The 21,440-nt window shown below is 39.5% G+C and overlaps 3 protein-coding genes, 1 long non-coding RNA gene and 1 other non-coding gene across 8 annotated transcripts in view; 2 read left to right on the top strand and 3 right to left on the bottom strand.

The window, feature by feature from the left end:
• The window catches only part of LOC111834728 (NHS-like protein 1), an 84,505-nt gene extending 71,654 nt beyond the window's left edge, over positions 1 to 12,851 (bottom strand). For 2 of the 3 annotated variants that reach the window (XM_023794326.2, XM_023794325.2), the window contains exon 1: positions 12,167 to 12,851. In XM_023794326.2, coding sequence (XP_023650094.2) covers positions 12,167 to 12,515 — 349 coding nt within the window. In that variant the 5' untranslated portion in view covers positions 12,516 to 12,851. The remainder of the gene's footprint in view (positions 1 to 12,166) is intronic. The other variant, XM_023794328.2, reaches the window with a different exon arrangement.
• The window catches only part of ect2l (epithelial cell transforming 2 like), a 32,218-nt gene continuing 15,715 nt past the window's right edge, over positions 4,938 to 21,440 (top strand). The window contains exons 1-5 of the mRNA XM_072698848.1: positions 4,938 to 5,325; positions 5,870 to 5,976; positions 6,630 to 6,729; positions 10,090 to 10,242; positions 10,485 to 10,631. The gene's annotated coding sequence lies outside the window, so the exon portion shown is untranslated. The remainder of the gene's footprint in view (positions 5,326 to 5,869; positions 5,977 to 6,629; positions 6,730 to 10,089; positions 10,243 to 10,484; positions 10,632 to 21,440) is intronic.
• Positions 10,509 to 10,595, bottom strand: trnay-gua (transfer RNA tyrosine (anticodon GUA)). Its single transcript is given in 2 exon segments — positions 10,509 to 10,544; positions 10,559 to 10,595. It is a non-coding gene; the product is annotated as a tRNA-Tyr (tRNA).
• Positions 13,943 to 17,418, top strand: LOC111834734 (coiled-coil domain-containing protein 28A-like). Of its 2 annotated transcripts, XM_072698850.1 has the most exons (5): positions 13,943 to 14,183; positions 14,554 to 14,721; positions 14,934 to 15,088; positions 15,579 to 15,733; positions 16,981 to 17,418. In XM_072698850.1, exons 2-5 carry the CDS (start codon positions 14,576 to 14,578, stop codon positions 17,263 to 17,265), a joined length of 741 nt encoding a protein of 246 aa, XP_072554951.1. In that variant the 5' UTR covers positions 13,943 to 14,183; positions 14,554 to 14,575; the 3' UTR covers positions 17,266 to 17,418. The 2 variants fall into 2 exon arrangements, with proteins under 2 accessions (XP_072554951.1, XP_023650118.2); XM_023794350.2 differs by lacking the exon at positions 13,943 to 14,183 and having other exon boundaries at positions 14,206 to 14,721.
• On the bottom strand, positions 16,890 to 20,993 carry LOC140578327 (uncharacterized). The gene is made up of 2 exons (XR_011982427.1): positions 20,797 to 20,993; positions 16,890 to 18,732 (listed from the first exon to the last, which is right to left on the bottom strand). It is a non-coding gene; the product is annotated as an uncharacterized lncRNA (long non-coding RNA).

Here is a 21,440-nt window from a genome sequence, read left to right on the forward strand (position 1 = left end):
GCGTATGTGCAGAATAGTTGAGGAATGTTTAAACTAGGGACTGGGGGGGCAGGGAGGTCAGTTAAGAATTTATGTGGGGAGAGACGGAAAGCCCAAATAAATATTAAAAGTAGACACTGTAAAAGGCCTACCATTAGTGGTCTGTATTTGAATGCTAGGAGTATTAGAAACAAAATTAATGACTTAGAGGCTTTAATTTCTTCAGACAATTACGACATTATAGGAATAACTGAAACATGGATGAGTGACAATGATGGTGATGAATATAATATGGATGGTTATACGTTGTTCCGTAGAGACCGGATAGGCAAGAAGGGAGGTGGTGTTGCAGTATACGTAAAAGAAAACTTGCAGGCAAGGGATCTCACTGATAAAAATAAAAATTCAGAAGCTGTATGGATCAAACTTGATGCTAAAGATTCAAATGGCCTAATTGTCGGGGTTTGTTATAGAGCACCTAATGTAGCTGTAGAGGAAAGCAGAATATTATATGATGATATCAGGATTATGAGTAATAAAAATGATGTGGTGGTTATGGGTGATTTTAATTTACCTGGGATACAGTGGGACACAGTCTCTGGCTCTTCTGTAAATGAACTTGAGATGGTGGAATTAGTACAGGATTGTTTTTTTACTCAGTTTGTTAATACTCCTACCAGGGGAGAAGCCCTTCTTGATCTTGTTTTTTGTAATAACCAGGATAGGATTGGAAAATTAGAGGTTTTAGACCCATTGCACGGTAGTGATCATAACATGGTTAAATTCGAGGTTAATTTTAGTGTCCGAAGAGCAAAGTCTAAATTAAAAGTATACAATGTTAGGAAGGCTAACTTTAATGGTATGAGACGGAAATTAGAAACTGTAAACTGGACAGAGTTAAATAGCAAAACAGTTGAAGAGGCATGGGAATTTTTCAAAAGCACATTGTTGCAAGTGCAAGAGGACTTCATACCTGTTTCTAGCAAAACTAAATCTAGGAAACGACAACCAAGGTGGTTTACTAAGGAAATTAAGAATAAAGTCAGGAGGAAAAGGGCTCTGTTCCACAACTGGAAAATAACTAATGATTTCAAAATCAAGCAGGAGTATCTAAGTCTACAGGCAGAGTTAAAAAATGACATTAGGCTATCAAAGAGGGATGTAGAAAGAAAAATTGCATTGGAGGCTAAGCATGACAGTAAAGGTTTCTTCCAATATTTTAACTCCAAGAGAGCACTAAAAGCTGAAATCACTAATTTGCAGGATAGTAAGGGCCTTATAATTGATAACGAAATTGATATGGTAAACGAGTTTAATGATTATTTTTCAAGGGTGTTCACAATAGAGAACACAAGTAACTTACCACCAATTAATACGAATACAGCATCGTCTATGACCAATATATGTATAACTGAGGTTGATGTGATACTAAGCCTAGCAAAACTCAAAATAAATAAATCGCAGGGGCCTGATGGCATCTTACCTTTAGTCTTGACCGCAGGGTTCAATTTTAGGACCACTATTGTTCCTAATTTACATTATGATATTGACACGAATACATACAGTAAACTGGTTAAATTTGCAGACGACACTAAGGTGGGCGGGGTAGCAGATACTAATCTAGCAGCAGAGAGGCTTCAACGGGATCTGGATTTAATTAGCGAATGGGCTGATACTTGGCAGATGAAATTTAACACAGATAAATGTAAGGTAATCCATGCAGGGAGCAGAAATATACAGTACAGATATTTTATGGGTTCCACTGAAATAAAGGTAGCTGATTACGAGAAAGATCTCGGTATGTATGTTGATGCTTCCATGTCCCACTCTCGCCAATGTGGGGAAGCAATAAAAAAGGCGAACAGAATGTTGGGTTATATCTCTAGATGTGTGGAGTTTAAGTCAAGGGAGGTGATGTTACACTTATATAATTCCTTGGTAAGACCCCACCTAGAATACTGTGTGCAGGTTTGGTCACCATACCTCAAGAAGGACATTGCTGCCTTAGAAAAGGTGCAACGAAGAGCTACGAGAATGATTCCTGGTCTTAGAGGAATGTCTTACGAGGAGAGGTTAGCGGAACTGAATCTGTTCAGCCTTGAGCAAAGGAGACTAAGGGGGGATATGATTCAGGTCTATAAGATTCTAACGGGTCTGGATGCTGTTCAGCCAAACGACTATTTCAATATTAGTTTAAATACTAGAACTCGTGGCCATAAGTGGAAATTAGCGGGAGAACATTTTAAAACAAATTTGAGGAAGCACTTCTTTACACAGCGTGTAGTCAGAGTATGGAATAGTCTTCCTACTATTGTAGTGGAAGCTAAAACCATGGGTTCCTTTAAATCAGAGCTAGATAAGATTTTAACAACTCTGAGCTATTAGCTAAGTTCTCCCCAAACAAGCTTGATGGGCCAAATGGCCTCCTCTCGTTTGTAAATTTCTTATGTTCTTATGTTCTTATCACATATAATCTACAGTAGTGGCCAAAACTATGGAAAAAGAGACTTTATTCGACTGTTGCTCCAATTACTTATTTAATCATCCAACGTATGATTTTACAAATCATATGTCATTTGATTAGGGGGTGCAAATGATCAAATGAAAAAAGTAGAATTTAGGCACCAGAACAGCCAGAGCTGACCCTGCCTTTGCTTACTGTGTGGTCTCCTGCACTTCAGAAATATCTCCTGCTCCCCTGTAACATAGTGACAGTGACTTTAAGGCTGATTGTAAACAAAGAAAGTTGAGGCTTTGCCGAAAACGTTCAGGGCTACTGGCTCTCCCTTTGATTTTAAAGAGCACTCCTACACCAAGGTATGGGGAGAAAACCAAGTGATGGGAACCGGTCGTGACACATTTCATAGAATTGTATTTATTATTTTTTTTATTTGTCACGTTTTATTTTACCCAGCAATGTGTAACAATAAGTTCATTTCATCCATCCATTTTCTGCAAATGCATGTCCTAGTAAAGGTCGCGGTGGGTCCAGAGGCTATGGGCACAAGGCAGGGAATAACCCAAGACCGGGCACCAACCCACATATGCAGGGCACACACACACACCAGTCACTCACACACCGTTCTGTCACAGGAGAAATGGTAGAAGCGCACAGCTGGGAGTGATGCCTGAAAGAGTATAAAGTACTGCTTTATACGCTACAATACTTATGCAGCACAAGAAATTAGGTTTTTGAGGTCCAAAAAATAGACCTATCAGAAGCAGCTATAAAAATTTTGAAAGTTAGCGCAACATATGCTGTAAGTGTACTTGATGAAAAGTATTGAGGAACCAGGGAGGATCTGTCCAATATTTAATGGTGATCACTTCTGCGGAGCTCACAGACAATGCAAACAGAATGACCCAAAGAGCTACAATAACGTCAACACTAATGTGACGGGGAGCGGCGGTAGCGATACACTGAACTTTTAAGGTGGGTGATTTTATTGGCCTCGCACACACCATGAAATATAAACCAGACTATATTTAACCACCTTCGCCTGGAGACAGTCTACATGCAGGCAAGGGGTTTAGTAATGAAACAAAGCAGAACAGCAGTGTACTGTAACACATATGGCCGTTACGGCTTGCGTTCATACCGTGAAGTACCAAATCAAAGGGCTTCACGTTTGCTTGTTTGGTTTAAGCACAGTTGAAGCTTAATCCGTATCCATATTTTCCACTCAGTATCAGCTAACTTCCCCTGGGGCTGAGAATGTAGACTCGCTGTTTAATGACCAACCTGTGGTGCTTTTCACCCAGTGTGACACGGGCAGTAGTATTTCTATCCATTGTTGAGAAGAGAAAAATCACTAAATGAGCCATTTGAGCTCATAAATTGAAAAGTAGGTATAATACTTAAGACTGTCGATTGTATTATCCTACCTTTACACTAACTATTTGAACATATGCATAATTTTTATATCTACATGGCACACACACACATATGTACTGAATGAACCAACTGTCTGCTACTGAGCCAACCAATCACAGCATTCCAGATTACACCCCTGAACAGTCTGATTCTTAAACTAAAAAAACAATTGAAAGTAATTCCACAAATTCTGTGAGAATATCGTTAGATTGAAAGGTCAGTTGAAGATTTCATACGATTAGAATGTCACATTAACACTTGGGGAGGAAAAACATACCCTGAGTAGACATAGAGAGGAATTATGTAAGAGTACATAGCTATCTTAGCATAGCTAATCTGTTTTACATGGCTCTACTTTGTGACTATAACAGGATTTTGTTAAAAGGTAAATGGTTTATTGACCCTGTTAGTGTCACTATTTCTCCAGATCTGCTTAGTAGAACTTGCATGACCATTTCATAAATATATAAATCGTCAGACTGTTAAAATAAACAAACAAGTGAATGAATGGTTGAAAGAATGGAGCATGACCCAACTGCAAAGGTCAATCAGCAATGTGGCTGATACCTGTACTCAACAATCCGCTGAGAAATACAAAGTTGGTCCTACAGACCAGCCACCAACCCACCAACCCGATCAAAGCAGCCTTCTTCCTGACTCAATGTTCCCCGTGACCCTCCCAACTAGAAAGAATGCCGTCACCAGAAACAAAAGCAGAGAGTGGAAAGAACGACAGAGGAAAGACAATCTGGCCGCCATACGCTGGATTCGATGTAACGTTTTGGAGCAATGGGCAGCTTACTGGGAGCTGACTGGTGGAGTCGAGCAAACAGCCAATGATATGATTTGAAAAACCCCAGGCTGGACATCACACTATTTAATTTACTACCATTTTAAGAAAATAAATAGCATCTATAAACCGTTTCCCTCAACGATGTTCAACTGTATTTGAAGCTGTAAGGCCACAGCTTGGCACATCTCCTTTGTGTCAGTCAAAATATTAGTGTGTTTTAAGGCATGTTTATAATAGCTAACCCCATAAAACAGGGCTGCCAAATCTCACGCATCCGGCGTGACACTCACGCGTTCAGACTCTCAAGCTCACGCAAGGAATCTTAAGGCAAATTTATATTATTCAATTATAAAACTAAAATTATCTGCATCAAAAGTGTTGGGGTAATTTGCAAAGCTTACAGACTATTTACAAATTAATAAATCTGTAACATACATTTAAATGAGTGTGCAAACTTGTCTAGAATTGAAATCTCACGCTCAAGCTGGCCAAATTAAGTTGGTGGCACTGATAAAAGCTCCGATACCTACGAGTTAACCGACCCTTGCCAGAAGAACAACTGACGTACAGAGGAAAGAATAATGATTTTTCTCGTTATGCTCCCATAAGGAAATTTCTGGCCGTCGATAGTCAGTTATTTCGAAAACTGACACTGGAACCGAAAACGATTGTTTGGGAGGTTTGTATTTTTTAGTAAGAAAACACCAACTTAGGCATACAACAGTCCCCGAGCACTATATTTTATAACGGTATGTTATATAGTTATAACATATGTAACAGAGAAGGGCTGATTATCAAGTGTGATAAACTCTTAAACAAACTACAAACTAATCGAGATGTCAGCCGTGTGGGAATTCTCTCATATTTTTTGATTTTGAACTGTCTGCACTGAATAATAGGTTGCTATCAAACACTTGCGTTACTGACTTAACGCAATAATGCGTTACACTAGCATTATTCGGCAGTACTGCAGCCTTCTTTTCTTGAACGGTTTGTTTTTTCAGAAACTCTTCATACTCCTCACTGTCTCACCTTAAGGCTTAAGGTCAAATTTGTTGTATTGCAATGCTTATAGTAGATCGTTCTTGTGAAATTTTAGCAGAACAATGTTTCCACAATGCATTTTTAATAGAGGTCGGCCGATATATCGGACCGATATTTAGCATTTTTTAATTTATCGGTGTCGTTCGATCTTCGAGTGCACAATGCCGATTTACAAACAGGCACGTCTGCGGGCAGCCCAGTGTTATTGTTGCTGTGGAACACGTGACCCATGCTGCCTTGTGCAGGACCCCAGCCAGAAATTTTGGAAGAGTCCTGGGAGAAAACGGTAAGGTGTACATTCTGATCTTTAAAAGACCTATTTGTTTAACTGGTTTGCTATGAAATGTTGCTTTAAAAGAAAACGCAAGCTACGCTGTCGGGAACTGGGGTAATGATAATGAGCCTTCAACCAACTGTAGCTTACAGGTAACGTTAAGGATCATTGATTCAGACAGTTAGTTTTGTGCGTTTGTTGGTGGGCTCACAGACGTTTTTTTAATCGTTAAAAATAATTTTAATTGTTAACATTTTAATTATCATATCAACCCGATGTTATCAGTTCTGTTTTTTTTCTTGTGTCGGAGAGTTTCACTCTGTGTGTGTGGGGCGGAGCAGGCAGCTCTCTCAAACACTTCAGCGTGTGTGAGAGTTGCGTTACTCTGCCCCAATCACAGACAGCACCGTCCTCGGAGACACAGAGCTGCTAAGAACAATGCATGGCGGAGAAAACTTTGTTCGAAAGCGCGGTTACCATTCACTTGAGCTGATGCCGACAATGGTCCTTCTGTGCAACTTTTTTTGCATTTGAGAGCGGAGATTCCAACAATTTGTCAGACGTCTAGATAAAAAGTGCACGACTTTGCGCAGTTAGTAGAATGAATTGAAGATGAAGGCACTATAATAAAAATGCTAAACTTGCATTTTTTTCTTCTGTTTTAGTAATTGCTGTCTGATGGCTGAACAAAAATCTAATCCTGTATGGCAGCATTTCACCAAGCCAACACCAGGAAAAGCCAGGTGCAATATCTGCAGCCGGCTGGTGAGCTTGGGAGCTGAAGAAGGAGTTTGCTGCTATATTGTGCACTAAAAGAGATTCTGATGCTGCTATTTTTATTGTTTATAAGTTTAAGTTGTTTACAAGTTGTATTGTGTTTTTGTTATTGAAGTTTATATTTACACAAGTCAGTATTCAATGAATGCTAAGTTAAGAAAAATTCTGTATAGTTTGTTATTAGTGAGATATCTTATCATGCAAATATATACTGCCAAATTGTGTTCATTGGGCTCCCGTTTCCTGTCCGCAACATCAATTTCTTTTTTTTCTGTGCGACAATTCCGCCTAGTACGACTTCTGGCCGTTACTCCCGCCGCGCAGCAGCATAGCTTACATACTACCAGCATCCTAGTTCTTTGTACTTGCGTATACCCTTAAATGATGTTGAATAACAACTCACAAGCATTTCAAGTTACGAACGGCCGTTCGGAACGTATCTCATTCGTAAGTAGAGGAGTGTCTGTATTCAGATTCATACAGTCTACTAAAAATAAATTGTCCCCATAAAATAATCACTCAGAACAAATGTAGCCATGGTCACTGCATTTGGTTGAACAGCACTTGTGTTCAACAAAGTTGAGAAATTTTATGTATCGTTTGTTATTATTAGTGTGGTATCTTATTATGCAAATAGAGGGGAAAACGTCCAATTTTCAGCCAAAAAATATCGGCCATCAGCTGACCCTGACTCCTAAATGTCGGCATCGGCTATTGAGAAACCCATATCGGTCGACCTCTAATTTCTAACATCATTTTCACCAATGTTGAAATAATTCCATACACCAGATATTTTTCTAACTGTGTAGGACACGGGTGTGCAAAGCAATATGGGTTACCATTTTAACGGCAGTAAATATCGCCTCCTTTTTAATCGTCCGCTGCTGGGCTGTTGTCGTTGTATTGGCTGATACTGAGATTTTTCCCTTGTTATATACAGAAGCCATGGACAAACAGTTAATGTCTAATACATAGGATATTTAAGTATTTGCACAGAACAAAAACATGTCGTAGAGCCTGAATTTTGAACACGTCTTATGGGTTTCTGAAGATTTCATGGCTAACGTCACATTGGAGCCTATCCCAGGAAGCATACAGCACAAAGCAGGAGATACGCAGGAAAACACTGTACACACTATGAGCAATTTAAAGATGCCAATTCGCCTAATGTGTTAGCAGCGATTTCCCGTGCCGATATGACAGATCGGAATTGAGGCCGATCCAGGATTTTTAATTGATTGGATTCGACTACCACAGTCCAGTCTGAAGCCCAATCTATTTATTTTTTGAAGCCCAATCTATTTCATTTCCCACATCTGCCTAATTTACGTCAGTAGCACAGGCTGTAAGGTTCTGTCGCACGCTGCAGTAAAGCCTGAGGCACATGGCTTGAAACTACAAACTAATCGAGATGTCAGCCGTGTGGGAATTCTTTAAATTGGGAACTAAATTTTGCCCTATAGCTACCTGCAATATTTGCAATGCCACCCTTTGGAGAGGAGGTAGCAACAGAGTGTTTTTAATACAAGAAATCTAATTAGGCACTTGCAGACACATCATAATAAAGCACTGTGAAATTGCACCTACTTTATGCAAATGTGCATTTAAATATATATTAAAAGATCAGATCGGAATCAACAGATATAAATTGTGAATGGATCGAACTGGAACGGGGTACCAAGAAAGTGTATTGGGAGTGATTTGATTTCTCAGACAAACAGAGAATCCCAGACAGAATACAAAGTCAACAATTGACCCATCTAACTGCTTTGTACCCTATGCTGCTTAAAGACAGGCTCCCTGTATAGCAGAATACAGATGCTCCTCTACTTACGAACGTTCAATTTACGAACTTTCAGATACATGAACGGAGAGGACTGCAAGTCCAAATTGTGTTCATTGGGCTCCCGTTTCCTGTCCGCAATATTTTTTTTTCCTGTGCGCCAATTCCGCCTAGTACAACTTCTGGCCGTTACTCCCACCACACAGCAGCATAGCTTACATACTACCAGCATCCTAGTTCTTCGTACTTGCGTATACCCTTAAATGATGTTGAATAATGACTTACAAACATTTCAGGTTACGAACGGCCGTTCGGAACGTATCTCATTCGTAAGTAGAGGAGTGTCTGTATTCAGATTCATACAGTCTACTAAAAATAAATTGTCCCCATAAAATAATCACTCAGAACAAATGTAGCCATGGTCACTGCATTTGGTTGAACAGCACTTGTCTTCAACAAATCAAGGGGTAAAAAGCGGCAGCCGTTGGCTATTTGTGCTTCTGTCCAGTCTAATCAGCTGAAGATGATTTGCTATAGGACATCTATCTCTCCTACTGACCTTGACAAACATCCTTCCTTTCATCGGTTACTCAGCAACATGGGATAAGGAAGGTTCACTGGCAGCAGGTAGCCTAATGCTTAAGGACGCCCAGCCCTAAAGAGTTCCCAGTGAAATGCCAGGAGGAGCCCAGTTTAGCTACACATCAGCCAGACACATATTGTGAGTTTCCCCAATAAAAACTAAAAAATCCAGTTGTATAAAATCACAATTTAAATTTCTTCAGGAAAGAATCAACTGGGAAATAATGTAAATGAGCTGTATTGATACTACACATATTGATACCAATCACAATGTATTGATACTTTGAACTCTTCCATTGAAATTCATTTTCATTCATTCATACACTGCAGGGCTGGTGAATGTTATCCAGAAAGGGCTGTTATGTATGCAACTCCCTAATTAGATTACTAATTAGAGGTCTGATTGGGTAAAAGAATCCTCACACCTCAGTTTGAATGGCTGACATAAAGGTTATCGCAAAAACCTGCATGCACAGTGGCCCTTTGCGGATAAAATTGCCCACCCCTCATATATTGCTAGAGTTCAATATGAATGCAGTACTCACTTAACATCTGTAGGTGGCAGTAGCTATGAAAAGCCAGGACTCTTACCATGCTACCTGGCATGGCCATGGCAGTGATATAACCACTGCATGCAGCATTCAAATCAGATGTGTAGACAGTCAAATTATATACAACAAACACAGCTTGCAAGCTGAATAAAATTTTCTGGATAACAAAAAACATGTGCGCACATCTGCCCAGGCATCATTCTGTGGTGTTCGCAGAGGTCACAATACACATTGATCCATCTTAGCCAAGACTCAATTCAATGCACACCACAAAAATTAGATGCTGATTCTGAACATACATTGAACACAACCAGATGTGGTACACAACCATTTCTGCTAGGTTAGCTGGATTAGCACACATAGAGTGCTTTTGTGTGTCTGTTACACTTCCAGCCCTGCTGAGAACTCACATCCTTCCCCTTTCTCTCACAGGTCCTTTAGGCAGCCCTGCCATGCTCTCTGAAAGTCTTTTACTGACAGAGGAGCTGGAGAACTCGTGGAATCAACAAAAATAGCTGCGAGTTCAGGACCCAGATCTTAGAGCAACTGCCAAGTGTACACAATGAGATTCAGAAAGACGTATTCGTATCCTTATTGGAATTAGAATTTGGTGATCAGTGGTCATTGTTAACACACAGCAACGAAATGTGTCCACTGCATTTTAACCCATATGTGATGTCGTGACATAGCAGGGGGCTGCTAATTCAGTGCCCAGGGAGCAGGGCTTGGGGGCAGTACATTGCTCAAGGTACCTCAGTGGTGCCTTGCTGGTCAGGGATTCTAACCAGCAATCTTTCAATTACAAATGTGCTTCCCTAACCATTAAGCCACCACTGCCCACAAAAGTTCGTTCCTTCGAGCCGGATTCGAACCAGCGACCTAAGGATGACAATGTTCTCCTCTACAGTCCTCCGCTCTACCAACTGAGCTATCGAAGGACATTGATAAACTGCATTCAGACACTTCTGACTAAGGTATGTTTTACATCACTGATGTGTCAGAATTGAAGCTACTGTGCGGCCACAGCATATTACAGGCTAACCCATGGCTCTTCATTTGACTACCTTAATTCTACACAAGCAGTACTGAGCACGCATTCATTTAAAACTCTGACTGACATACACCCAGTTGCCTGTCAACCTTCATAACCTGCGAGTGAACCAGTGGGTCATGGAATAGCTTTATTATTTTGCATATTACTCATGTGAATATTCAAAACTTCAACAGATTCCTTAATGATCTGTGCTTCAGTAAAAAGCCTGAGCGTTTTGGGAATATCCCCTTTGTACAGATATAAATACTTCAGTGAGAAGGCTTACTTTAGTTTGTTTGCAGGTCTTGTAGTCATCATTCGTTAAAGCAATCAGAGCCGGCTTTTGTTTATTTTATCAGAGTTGTTAAACAGCTTGCTACAACACAACGTAACACCCTATCCGGATATTCCCCGTGTTACGGTTATGTTCAAGTTAAAAGCTTAGCTGCGTGTTTTGCAATTTGTCATAAACATCTCGACCGCCCGTAAAGAAAGGCGTCATTTACCGCTAAAATCGCGGATGAGTGATGTTCAAAGTAGAATAGGGAAAGTGAACGTACAGAAAAATGCTATTTTTCTTGTTTTGTTATTATGTATCTTTTATATTTTTGTACCTTTTGTATGTTTCCTTTGATTTTTTTTGTTTTACTTTATTCTACGAATCGGCACTCATGTAAATGAAATAACGCAACTTAAGCCCAATTTTTTATTTAATGTGTAGCTTTCCATGGTTATCAGCCACACTTATGTTCTCCAGATAATGTCATTTAAAAGCAGGAACCTACGGCACCGAGCCTTGACCCCCCAATCCCCTGAATCATCTCAAATTGCAAAAAGGGTGCAGGGCAATCACAAGCCCCCCATTTCAAACTTTCATACTGACTTTACATCAGGCGCGGTGTTTGCATGGATGATGGCTAGCGACGCGACAAGTCTGGCACGTACTACATCAAAACAATTTAAAATAACGAAAAACGCATATATTGTGGGATAACTTTCAAATGTGCCTCTCGACCAATCGCTCGCCTCGCGTGACGTACTCGCTTAACTAGTTGTGGGTCAATACGACTAGACGAATGTGTTTGTTAGGTATTAAAAATGAATTGAGAGAAAATTACATATATCAACGTTTGTTATAATGATCAGATTCTTGCACAAAAACACACACCCAGTCCGTCAGCACGGCCCATTTCCTTTGGTCCACGACATTAAACAGTTAGTGGGAGGGGCAGGAACAAATAAAACAATGTAGCCTATTTGCTGTGTTTTCAAAATTAGAACTAAGCAATTGGTTAGTTAAACACCTACTAGCCAAACCTGCTTTCAGGTTAATCGTATGTAATAAGCGAGACATCTGAAATAAAACTAATTTGTTATTCTACTAGGAACTATATTCATTTATATAACTTGACTGGGAATCACATACGATGTCACGGGTGAAATCCAATTAGTTATAGATAAGTGAAACAAACTTACAAAACTGTGCCTTCTTGTGATCAAGTTTGCGTACTGTATCCTGCAAGCTCTCCAGGCGAACTCTCATTTTTTCAGACCTCCTCATTAGCAACTTTGTTTCTGTCTCTATGTCCAAAAACATGCTGCTTGCATGTCGCGATAGATCGGAAAGTTGACGGAGGACGTTGGTCAGCGTGTGATTACAGACCTCCTCCAGAGAGGTAAATAAGGTTGTCTTTCCATTTGGGCGTCTGTGGTTCTCCAGCCCCAGGAAGGTATCGCCACGGTTACTCAGCATGGCAACTTTACCATCCTCTTTCTTCAACCTGCACACGCATGCGGGTCCCACTGTCCGTTGGTAAAAAGGCATCTTCTTTCGAGTAAAAAAACAAATAAATGCAAATGACGGCAGATCAAAAAGCCACTTTTCAATATGCAAGGTCAAAAATCCCCGCAAAATTTCAGCTGCTTTAATTCGGGGATTGCCCTACAGCGGTCCCATTACGCATTACAGAGGATGCTGAGTTATTGTCTTCTCCTTGAAACACGGACACTGGCTTAAACGTGCTAAAAGCGCAGACAAAACCGGGAGAGGACGCCGCCAACCACCTGTGGAAACTGGAACTGGAGTCTGGCTAAGGAATCGGGGGGCAAAAGACGTGAGAGGAAAAGTTACCTGCGATATTCAGCCAGAAGTCATGCCTGGTCTGCATAAAATGCGGACTGGAGTTTCTTCCAGAACAGCGGAATGTGTGGATAGAGAGACATCTAGGAAATGTGTTAAGAATAATTTAGCTTTTGTTTTTATGATTTTTCATGTAAATTCTGTTGTATCGCACCAGTAAGAAAATGTGTTCATTCATAAGGCAACAAATATACGGTGAACAGCCTAGATTGTAACCGCCGTTACCTCGGTGAAACATCACTGACCTTTGAAAATAATAACATGTTGAGATATCATTTGAGACGTGGAAGTTGAATGTGTGGGTTTCAAAAAAATATTAATTCTTCCTCTTGCCTGTTATTTCTTCTTGATCAGAATTTTGTCTAAAGTATTTAAAATTTATAGTAAGTTTCTCCCCGACTCCAAAATGAAATACCAAGAGCCTGAGAAATAAACGCTTCAGTACTTACGTGAGGTGCCACCGTGTGGATTCAAATAATATAACAACTGTATATGCCAAAATCCTATTTAATATATTTGCTTTGAATGATCCAGCCCCCCTCCCCGATATGGATGGGTAGATTGACCATTTGCTTTGGTATTCATACCCAAAAAAGCCGTACCTAAGCAATACTTACTATGCCATTTAACATTAATTTGCATTATACTGTATATCATTCAAAACATGACAATGCTATTACTATTTATATATTTATAACATATTTGTAATTTATTTTTGGGTAAAGCCATTTCATCTTTATTCCGCGCAACACCCCCCCTCATTTGGCATCTGCTTATCCTGGTCATATTGGGAGATGGCTTGGAGCCTAGCTCAGGCAGCACAGGTCACAAGATTGTACTACTTATCCCTGGACTGGATGGCATCCATACACCGTGTTTTATAACAAATAATAAATATATATTATAATAAGCTAAGTAACAATAAGCTGTGCCAGGACGTCTCAGCTGTTAATATAGGTATATTAACAGCGACCATCGGGGTCACTTACCGAAGAACAACAGGCTGCCCAAAATGTTGTTTATGAAACTACATTTCCCACAAGCCACCGCAGCGTAAACGCCTCAGCTGCACCAGAAGAAGGAAGTGAGATATGAAAACTTGAGAGGTGAGTGAAAAACAAACGGTTTATTAAAACATGCATTTCATATTTTAGAAAATACAAGATGGAGATATGTGTATGACAACTTGGGCTATGTTGTATTTGACGCTAACTGGACCAGGACGTTTTAGAAAAAAAGTTAGCTGGCCAGCCAACCATACAGCCAGCTGCTTAATATTTGATGAAATAGCTAAATATCACTTGTCACTGAAACTGACAGCGCGATTGTGATTTCTTCGTAGTGTTTAGTTAGGTAGGTCATTTATATTTGCACATATTCCCTTAATTTATACATAGTCTCTTACTGTATCTAATACATCAAAGGCAAGTTAAAGGTTTACGAGGGCTGTCCTCAGGCTCCATTCCTCTGAAACATTAAAATGCATCGGCTAGTGTACTGGTAATTTAGGAAACCCTGAAAACGCACGAGTTCAAGCATTTGTTTAATCTGCATTTGCTTTAAGAAGGGACAGCATTTAATGAAACTCTTCAACTATCTGTTTCTGGGTAAACTTTTTTTTGAGTGATGTTTGCTATATCAGTTAGCATATTATGGTAATATTTCACTTTGCCGTAAATATTAATTTCCCCTAGTACAAACATCTGCCCCGTGCTTGCTTCAGGGTTCGATTGGAGCAGCATGAAATGGAGGAGAAGAAGTTAAAGAGAAAAAGCCCCCGGCCGCCCAGCGCCCAGCCAGCTCATCCTGTGACCACCCGAAAAAATGCGGCAGCCAGTCGCAATCTCAGCGTGGGTAACACGGGGACCACGCAGAGGACGAAGTATAGGAAGTGGGTTTTGGTTCTGATCCATTCGTCACTATCTGAGACTATTTGTGAGCAGCCAAAGTAATATGATCTGTTGTCTCTATCATACATTCGCCGATGTTTCTAGACTGTTTTTCATACATTTTGCTTTATTTCATGGTGTCTTGGGTGTGCTTTTATAATAGACACGTTTTGTGTTATAGTGTGTTTTGTTTCTTGTGTACATTTATCCTCAGGAATACCAAACCCAAACAGCAAGGACCATCAGGGAAGGGTCAGACTGGCCCCGTCCAGCACGCCTTCCTTACCGATGTTTCAGACGTCCAGGAGATGGAGAAGGGTCTACTAAGTCTCCTCAATGACTTCCACTCAGGCAAACTACAGGCTTTTGGTGAGATTGGCTACAGTGTAACTGAGAACTGCTGATTCCCTGGGATATTGATAATGTTAATACTGCACTGGTTTCTCACCAGACAAACTTTCCATTATTTCAAGGACTTTTGTTAGTAAGAGAGTAGACACAGCCAGACTGAGATTCCTTGAACCGCCCTGTGCGATTTTATAAAATATCGGTGATCCATAAATAACAGCTGTCATTGAGAAAGAGGGTGAATCTATCACCTTTCAGATTTTGGAAATTTTTACCCGCAGAATCTGCAACGCATTACTTTTTAAATTGTATTTGGAGTTGTGGTAGTAGTGGGTCCAGCTCAGAAGTCACAGGTAATTCTAATGATTGATCAGTAAATAAATATCGTACATTTTTTCTATCTTCTATCTTTGTGGTTTCACATTACTGATATGAATATAAAAGGACAGCAGTGGTATATTAAAGCCTCCCTCAGCATATTTTAGGCTTTAAATCTTTTGTTTTAATGCAGGTAATGAATGTTTGATTGATCAGATGGAACATGTCCGGGAGATGCAGGAGAAGCTTGCACGACTGCACTTTGACCTCTACGGAGAGGTGGATGAAATGCCAGACGACAAGAAAAAGCTTGCCAGCGATAATAACATGGATAAACTTCTAACAAATGTAAGTTTTCTCACATTAACGTTTTTCAAAACTGGGATCATTACAGTTTGTGGTCAGCGATATGGCCAAGATGTCACGTTGTGATATTTTTGGCAGGAATCACAATCCATGATATACATCATGATTTCATTGTTTATTTACAAACCAAACCAAACCAAATTGGAATTATGTTAATAGCATAATAATGTTAAACACATAGACAGCTATTGCATTAACTGTAGTTATTACATTATTGGCTGCAGCAGACCATAACAGTTGTGACATCACAGAAAATTGATGTCCTAACTACAGTTGGTAAACAAATATCAAATGCGTCTTTCATTTGTTAGCCTACTAGATGTCCCAGGCACACACTGGCATCACAAGAATAACCAAGGCAATGAAGGCAGTACTAGTGCCACTCTGTTTTGCTGCTTTCAAAAGGTAGCGAGCTAACATGAAATCCAAACTACTTGCCAGCAGATTACATGATATTCCTAACTAGCATCCTGCAGAGAAGGCAACGCTGCCTGATTGGCTAAAAAAGTCAGAATTTTGGCTTAGTCAGAATTCTGAGATTTTTTTTCCTATTGCAGATGATGAACATAGGCTTCCATGGAAAACAAATCAAACTGTTTAAGGAAAAAAGGTTTTAAAAAATCATACAAAAACCTGGTTGCATTAGCGTGCACACCCATAAATAACGAAGGATGTTGCTGTGTTCAGAATCAACCAGTCACAATCGGTCTCATCTTATTTTTTTTTTACCAAGTTAGCTAACTGTTTAGAAAAATATCAATGACGCTTTTAATTCAAGATTTAGTCAATAGGTTGCGATCCGTTGAGGCAGATAATTGACAACAAAGTGAGGTATACACACCACGTTGATATGTTATGCAGGCTGAAATTCCTTTGTTTCACATTGGTCTGTTAATGTACTGTTTCATTATCCAAATGCACAGGCATTTTGTGATAGGAGCTTGGCAGTTTGTTCTGTCATTATAATAGTAGTGTTATGTAGCGCTATATCGCAATTCTTGCAATAACTCTGAAGCGCTTATTGTGGATACCATTACAAACAGTCACAATAAATTACTGCGATATTACCTGCCACTAATTACAGTTGTCGGTATCTTTCATATGGCTTTTCACAACAAAACCATTGCCTGAGTCAAGCAAATGACAAATGTTCTTTACTGTACATGAGGGCAAGCAGTGAGGATCAAATGATTTCAGCTTTTAAGAAACTTTTTTTTTTTCATCTTCAGTTGGAGGAGTTGAGTTCATCCATGTATCCTTTTCTTAAGGTGAAGTATTTCAAGGCTGACAACCTGTTGATTGTTGCTTGTTTTTTAAGTGACAGATTTGACAAATGTGCCATAATTAAATACAGGTCATATATGAATTATGTTATGAAAAGGTGGGTATATCCATCCATCCATCCATCCATCATTCAACCTCCTAACCTTATCAGAATCACAAGGGGTCCTGTGACCTATCTCAGGCAGGACATAGTGCAAGGTTGGAGTATACTTTGGCTTGGATGGGGCTAGACATTCACCATTGCAAAATTACATTACAACATCATTTCTAACGAGGACTTAAACATGTTTTTGAGTCTCACCAAATGATTATGATGATTATATGAATTTATTAATAACCTAAATTGATTTACACTTTTTGCACACTTTTGGCCTGTGATTACTCTGGATGATCCTTAATGCCCATTCATTACTAGTCAAAAGCTCAACCTTGCCGAAAGCCAGGATTTACCAAGAACATCCAGCAGCTGATTGGTGGATGCTTATTAATGACATGTATCATTCAATGAAAAATAGCAAGAGGCTGTAATATTGCATATTTACATCATGAATTAAGTGGTATGGTGATGCACCCACAATAGAATTACAGGATGGATTTATTTTGGTAGGATGTTGAGGGGTTCAACAGTGCAAGGACTGACTTTGCATCCAGGCCTATGGCCAAGATGATCCAGTCATGATTGGGAGTTCCCCAGTGAAGGCCTGTAATTCACATTGTTTCACTGCTGCAGGGCAAATTCAGTTTTCATGTAGGTGTGTTGTACTCTTTGTCCCATCAGTGCCAACCAGCTCCCCCAAATGGTGCAATGTGATATATTTATTTTTTTAACATGTCAAGCTTATTAAGGCACCGGACAAATTGGATGACCAAACCTCCTGCTAAGAATTTATTAGATTGGGAACCATCTTAGGACATTAAAGATCTGAAAAGTACATGGTCTGAAGTTTGCAGTTATCTACCTTAAAAGTGACAGTGTAAGCATTAAAATATATGTTCGTTTACAGTTATGATGGAGGGGATTGCTTTCCTCAGATTTCATAACTTTTCATGATTCTTGTGATTCCATGCATACAGTAAGTCCACCTTGGGAACCCCGGATTGTGAACTGACAGCAGCTACTGCTGTAAATAGATCAGCTTTTATTTAAATTGCTTCTTTCACCTCTGCACAGCTGTGAATTGTTACATTTATGAATTATATGTAATAACTTTTTATGTATATGACTACAAATAAAATATTGGGCTTCCAAATAACAAAGATGGACCACTATTGCTTTATGAAATAATAGATAAAATGTTATATAATGACCACTAGCCTTATTTTCTTTTAATTTGCCTTATTATTATGGAATGTATTGCAGATATCAATAAAAGTTGATTATTTTGCACAGTGTTGGTATTTTTGAGCAAGCAGGAACATGCGTTTTCTGAAAACAGTTATGATTGTTTGTGATTAAGAACTTGCATGTACACTGTAAGCCCTAAAGTCTATGGCCCTTTGTGCTTTACCACTAAACCTTGATGGAGGTTGGAGGTGCTGTGGACATAAACCTTGATGAAGGTGGGCGATGCTATCGGCCCTCATCCTCATGGAGGTAGGCTGAAGATTGGAGGTGCTGCAGGCACTCGCCCTGATGGAGGTTGGAGGTACTGCAGGCAGACACTTGGGAGGAGGTGGGAGGAGCCTCAGGTCCTCACCTTGATGGAGATAGGGAATGTGGCACGTATTCACTTGGAGGTCCTACAGACACCATGATCTTTATGTTATTGTTCATTTTCATTTGAAATCTAGTGTAGTTGTAGTTTTTGGAGTGGTTTCATTAGTTTTTATTTAAATTATGTATATTTAGTTGATAAATATATATATATTTACCAGGGGCGATTCTAGGTTCAGAGCTTTGGGGGTGCTGAGCACCCAGAGAGCTGCCCAGCAAGGGAAGATACACTTTACTCGTCACAATGAGACTTTTTCCCTGCCTCTCAGTGTACTTTCAATCAAAAGGCAAATAACCAAACCACGTGTACATTTAATAAAATATATGACTATTTAAACACTGATCCAACATTATTCTTGATTGACAGATCATGATCTTCTACTTTTACCTGAATGCCCGTCCTTTTTTTGAAAAAACTTCCTTATATCCATTATGAACCTGGCTGTCTTTCTGTGCAAAATACACACACACACACACCAGAAGTTATAAAGTTAATGGGCATCCAGTCAGTTAGCTACCTTAGGTTTAATATTCGGAACATGAAAAAATAACCAGCTTCTCTCGTTCCATTTCAAAGAGGACTGGTAAAACGGTTGGCAATTTAAGTTTTTAGATTTAGGCTATATAAATTTCAATGGGAGCAACAGGACGGTCAAAATGTTGCTGATTTTCCTACAGAGTAGGGCGGATTGTAGGGTAGCAAACATCGTCAGAAAACGTGTTTTCAACACTGCAGTTTACCTGTGAGGGTAACAGGGCTGTCAAGTTTTGAAGACAGGCAAGAGTGACGTTCCACAATATGCCTTTTCATTGGTTGTTGTGTTGTATTCTACCCAGATACAATAGTACTATTTTCTGATTGGCTATTGTGTAGACCCTTTCTTTTTTTTTGATTGGCTGGTAAGTGACAGGCTCTTGGGGCAAATCTTGTCCGACTTCAACGTCATAAAAGAGGCGTGTTTCATCCGAGTTCCGACTTGGAGAGAAATAATCGAATGTATCATAATGTCACTCAGCTCAGAATTTCCGAGTTCCGAGAGAAAAATGAACGCACCATTAGACTCCAGCGGAGACACGCTTGTTTTATAGTGAGGCGCTACTGTGCCGCGGTCTGGGGAAAAATTGGGGTCTGCGGCATATTAGCCTACAAATTATTTTTCCGCGTGAGAAATACAATGTGTGGCGGGAGTGTGTGACAAAAGAATGAAAAGAGTGACTGTCACTCTCAATGCGTGACACTTGAGAGCCCTGGGGTAATGTTTTTCAGCTAATAAAAGACATGGTCTGACTCCTACTACCTAACTATATAAAGAAAGAGTTACTGAAGGTTAAATGCAGCTAACATGTCCTGTTTTAAGCCAAGTACTCACACCACCGCTCCAATGCGTCTCAGCCACCATTGCTGGAGCCAGTCAGAGTAGCGGAGAGTGAAGCTGGAACGAACCATTTTTCGGGGCTGGGGGGGGGGGGTATCTATACTAGTTATTAAAATATTACATCTGAATGATTTTTCATATTTTAATACTGTCTCACATAAACAGCATGAACTGTCAAAAAAAAGTTAGAAATCTTTGGGGGTGCTTTTATTCAATGGGCTAAAATCGCCCCTGATATTTACTTTGGGTTTTAGTCATTTTATTTCTCGGGATAGATTGATAGTTATACGTGCTGTAGGCTAATTCGATGGTTCAAGTGCATTACATCATAGATAAACTAGACAACTCTTCAGCTAAGAAATATCTTTAAATGGTAACCAGAAGTATTTGGCGTTTATTTTAAATTTTTCCAGCTGGTGTCAGAAGCAATATTTATAGTTCTCGTTTAGTCGTAGGTTTTATTTTCATATTTTATTTCAGTTCATAAAAATGTTTTGATTAACGATAATAACCCTGCCTAGCGCACCGTAAGCACAGTTCACACAGTTAGTTTTAGTAAAATTCTTATTTATTCTCCACACCCATACATCCCACACATCCTAAACGTGACTTTTAAGGTCAGCTTTGCTTTACAGCGTTACCCCAGGCCTGGCATCAAAGTACGCGGTTACCTGTTGCTTTGGCGGTAGATGTAAGAGCCGAGCATCCAGGATAGCGGACAGTCCAGCACAGAGTCGTGCGCACCGCGCCTGTTTTTGCGTGAAGTATATAAATACCAACCATTACTCATGAGCTCCCAAAAAAAAGTGCCGGGGTCGGGGTTAGAAATTACTGAAAAACATGCTGTGAAGTTGAAGATTTATTAGGCTGTGACTCTACTAACCTATCAGAAGCTTCTTAAGCTCAGAATGGAATCGTCTGGAGTTTTCTTATTAATTAAAGACACAATAAACTTAGTGTATATATACTCCTAAATTTGATGAAAGTGATAAAAAAAATAGACATCTCTCTCTCTCTCTCTCTCTCTTTATTCTGACATTTAACTAATTCAAAAGATATTTCAATATTTATTTATATAAAACAAAAAAGTTTACTCTAAATTGATGTTTAACAGTAAAAAAAATGTTTTTAACTTTAAAAAAATATTTCTGGATTAAATTATATACACCGCTCATTTGTTTACTCATTTAATTCAACATTTCCGTGATATTTAATTTAAACGCTGAGCTACAAAACAAGCTATATAGCTTGTTTAGTATTGTATACAAGACCATATAAATGTCTATACAGCGAAAGGGTCACCGGTGACCAGCTG

Source organism: Paramormyrops kingsleyae, chromosome 14 (genome assembly GCF_048594095.1).
Source record: "Paramormyrops kingsleyae isolate MSU_618 chromosome 14, PKINGS_0.4, whole genome shotgun sequence".
Lineage (NCBI taxonomy): Eukaryota > Metazoa > Chordata > Actinopteri > Osteoglossiformes > Mormyridae > Paramormyrops > Paramormyrops kingsleyae.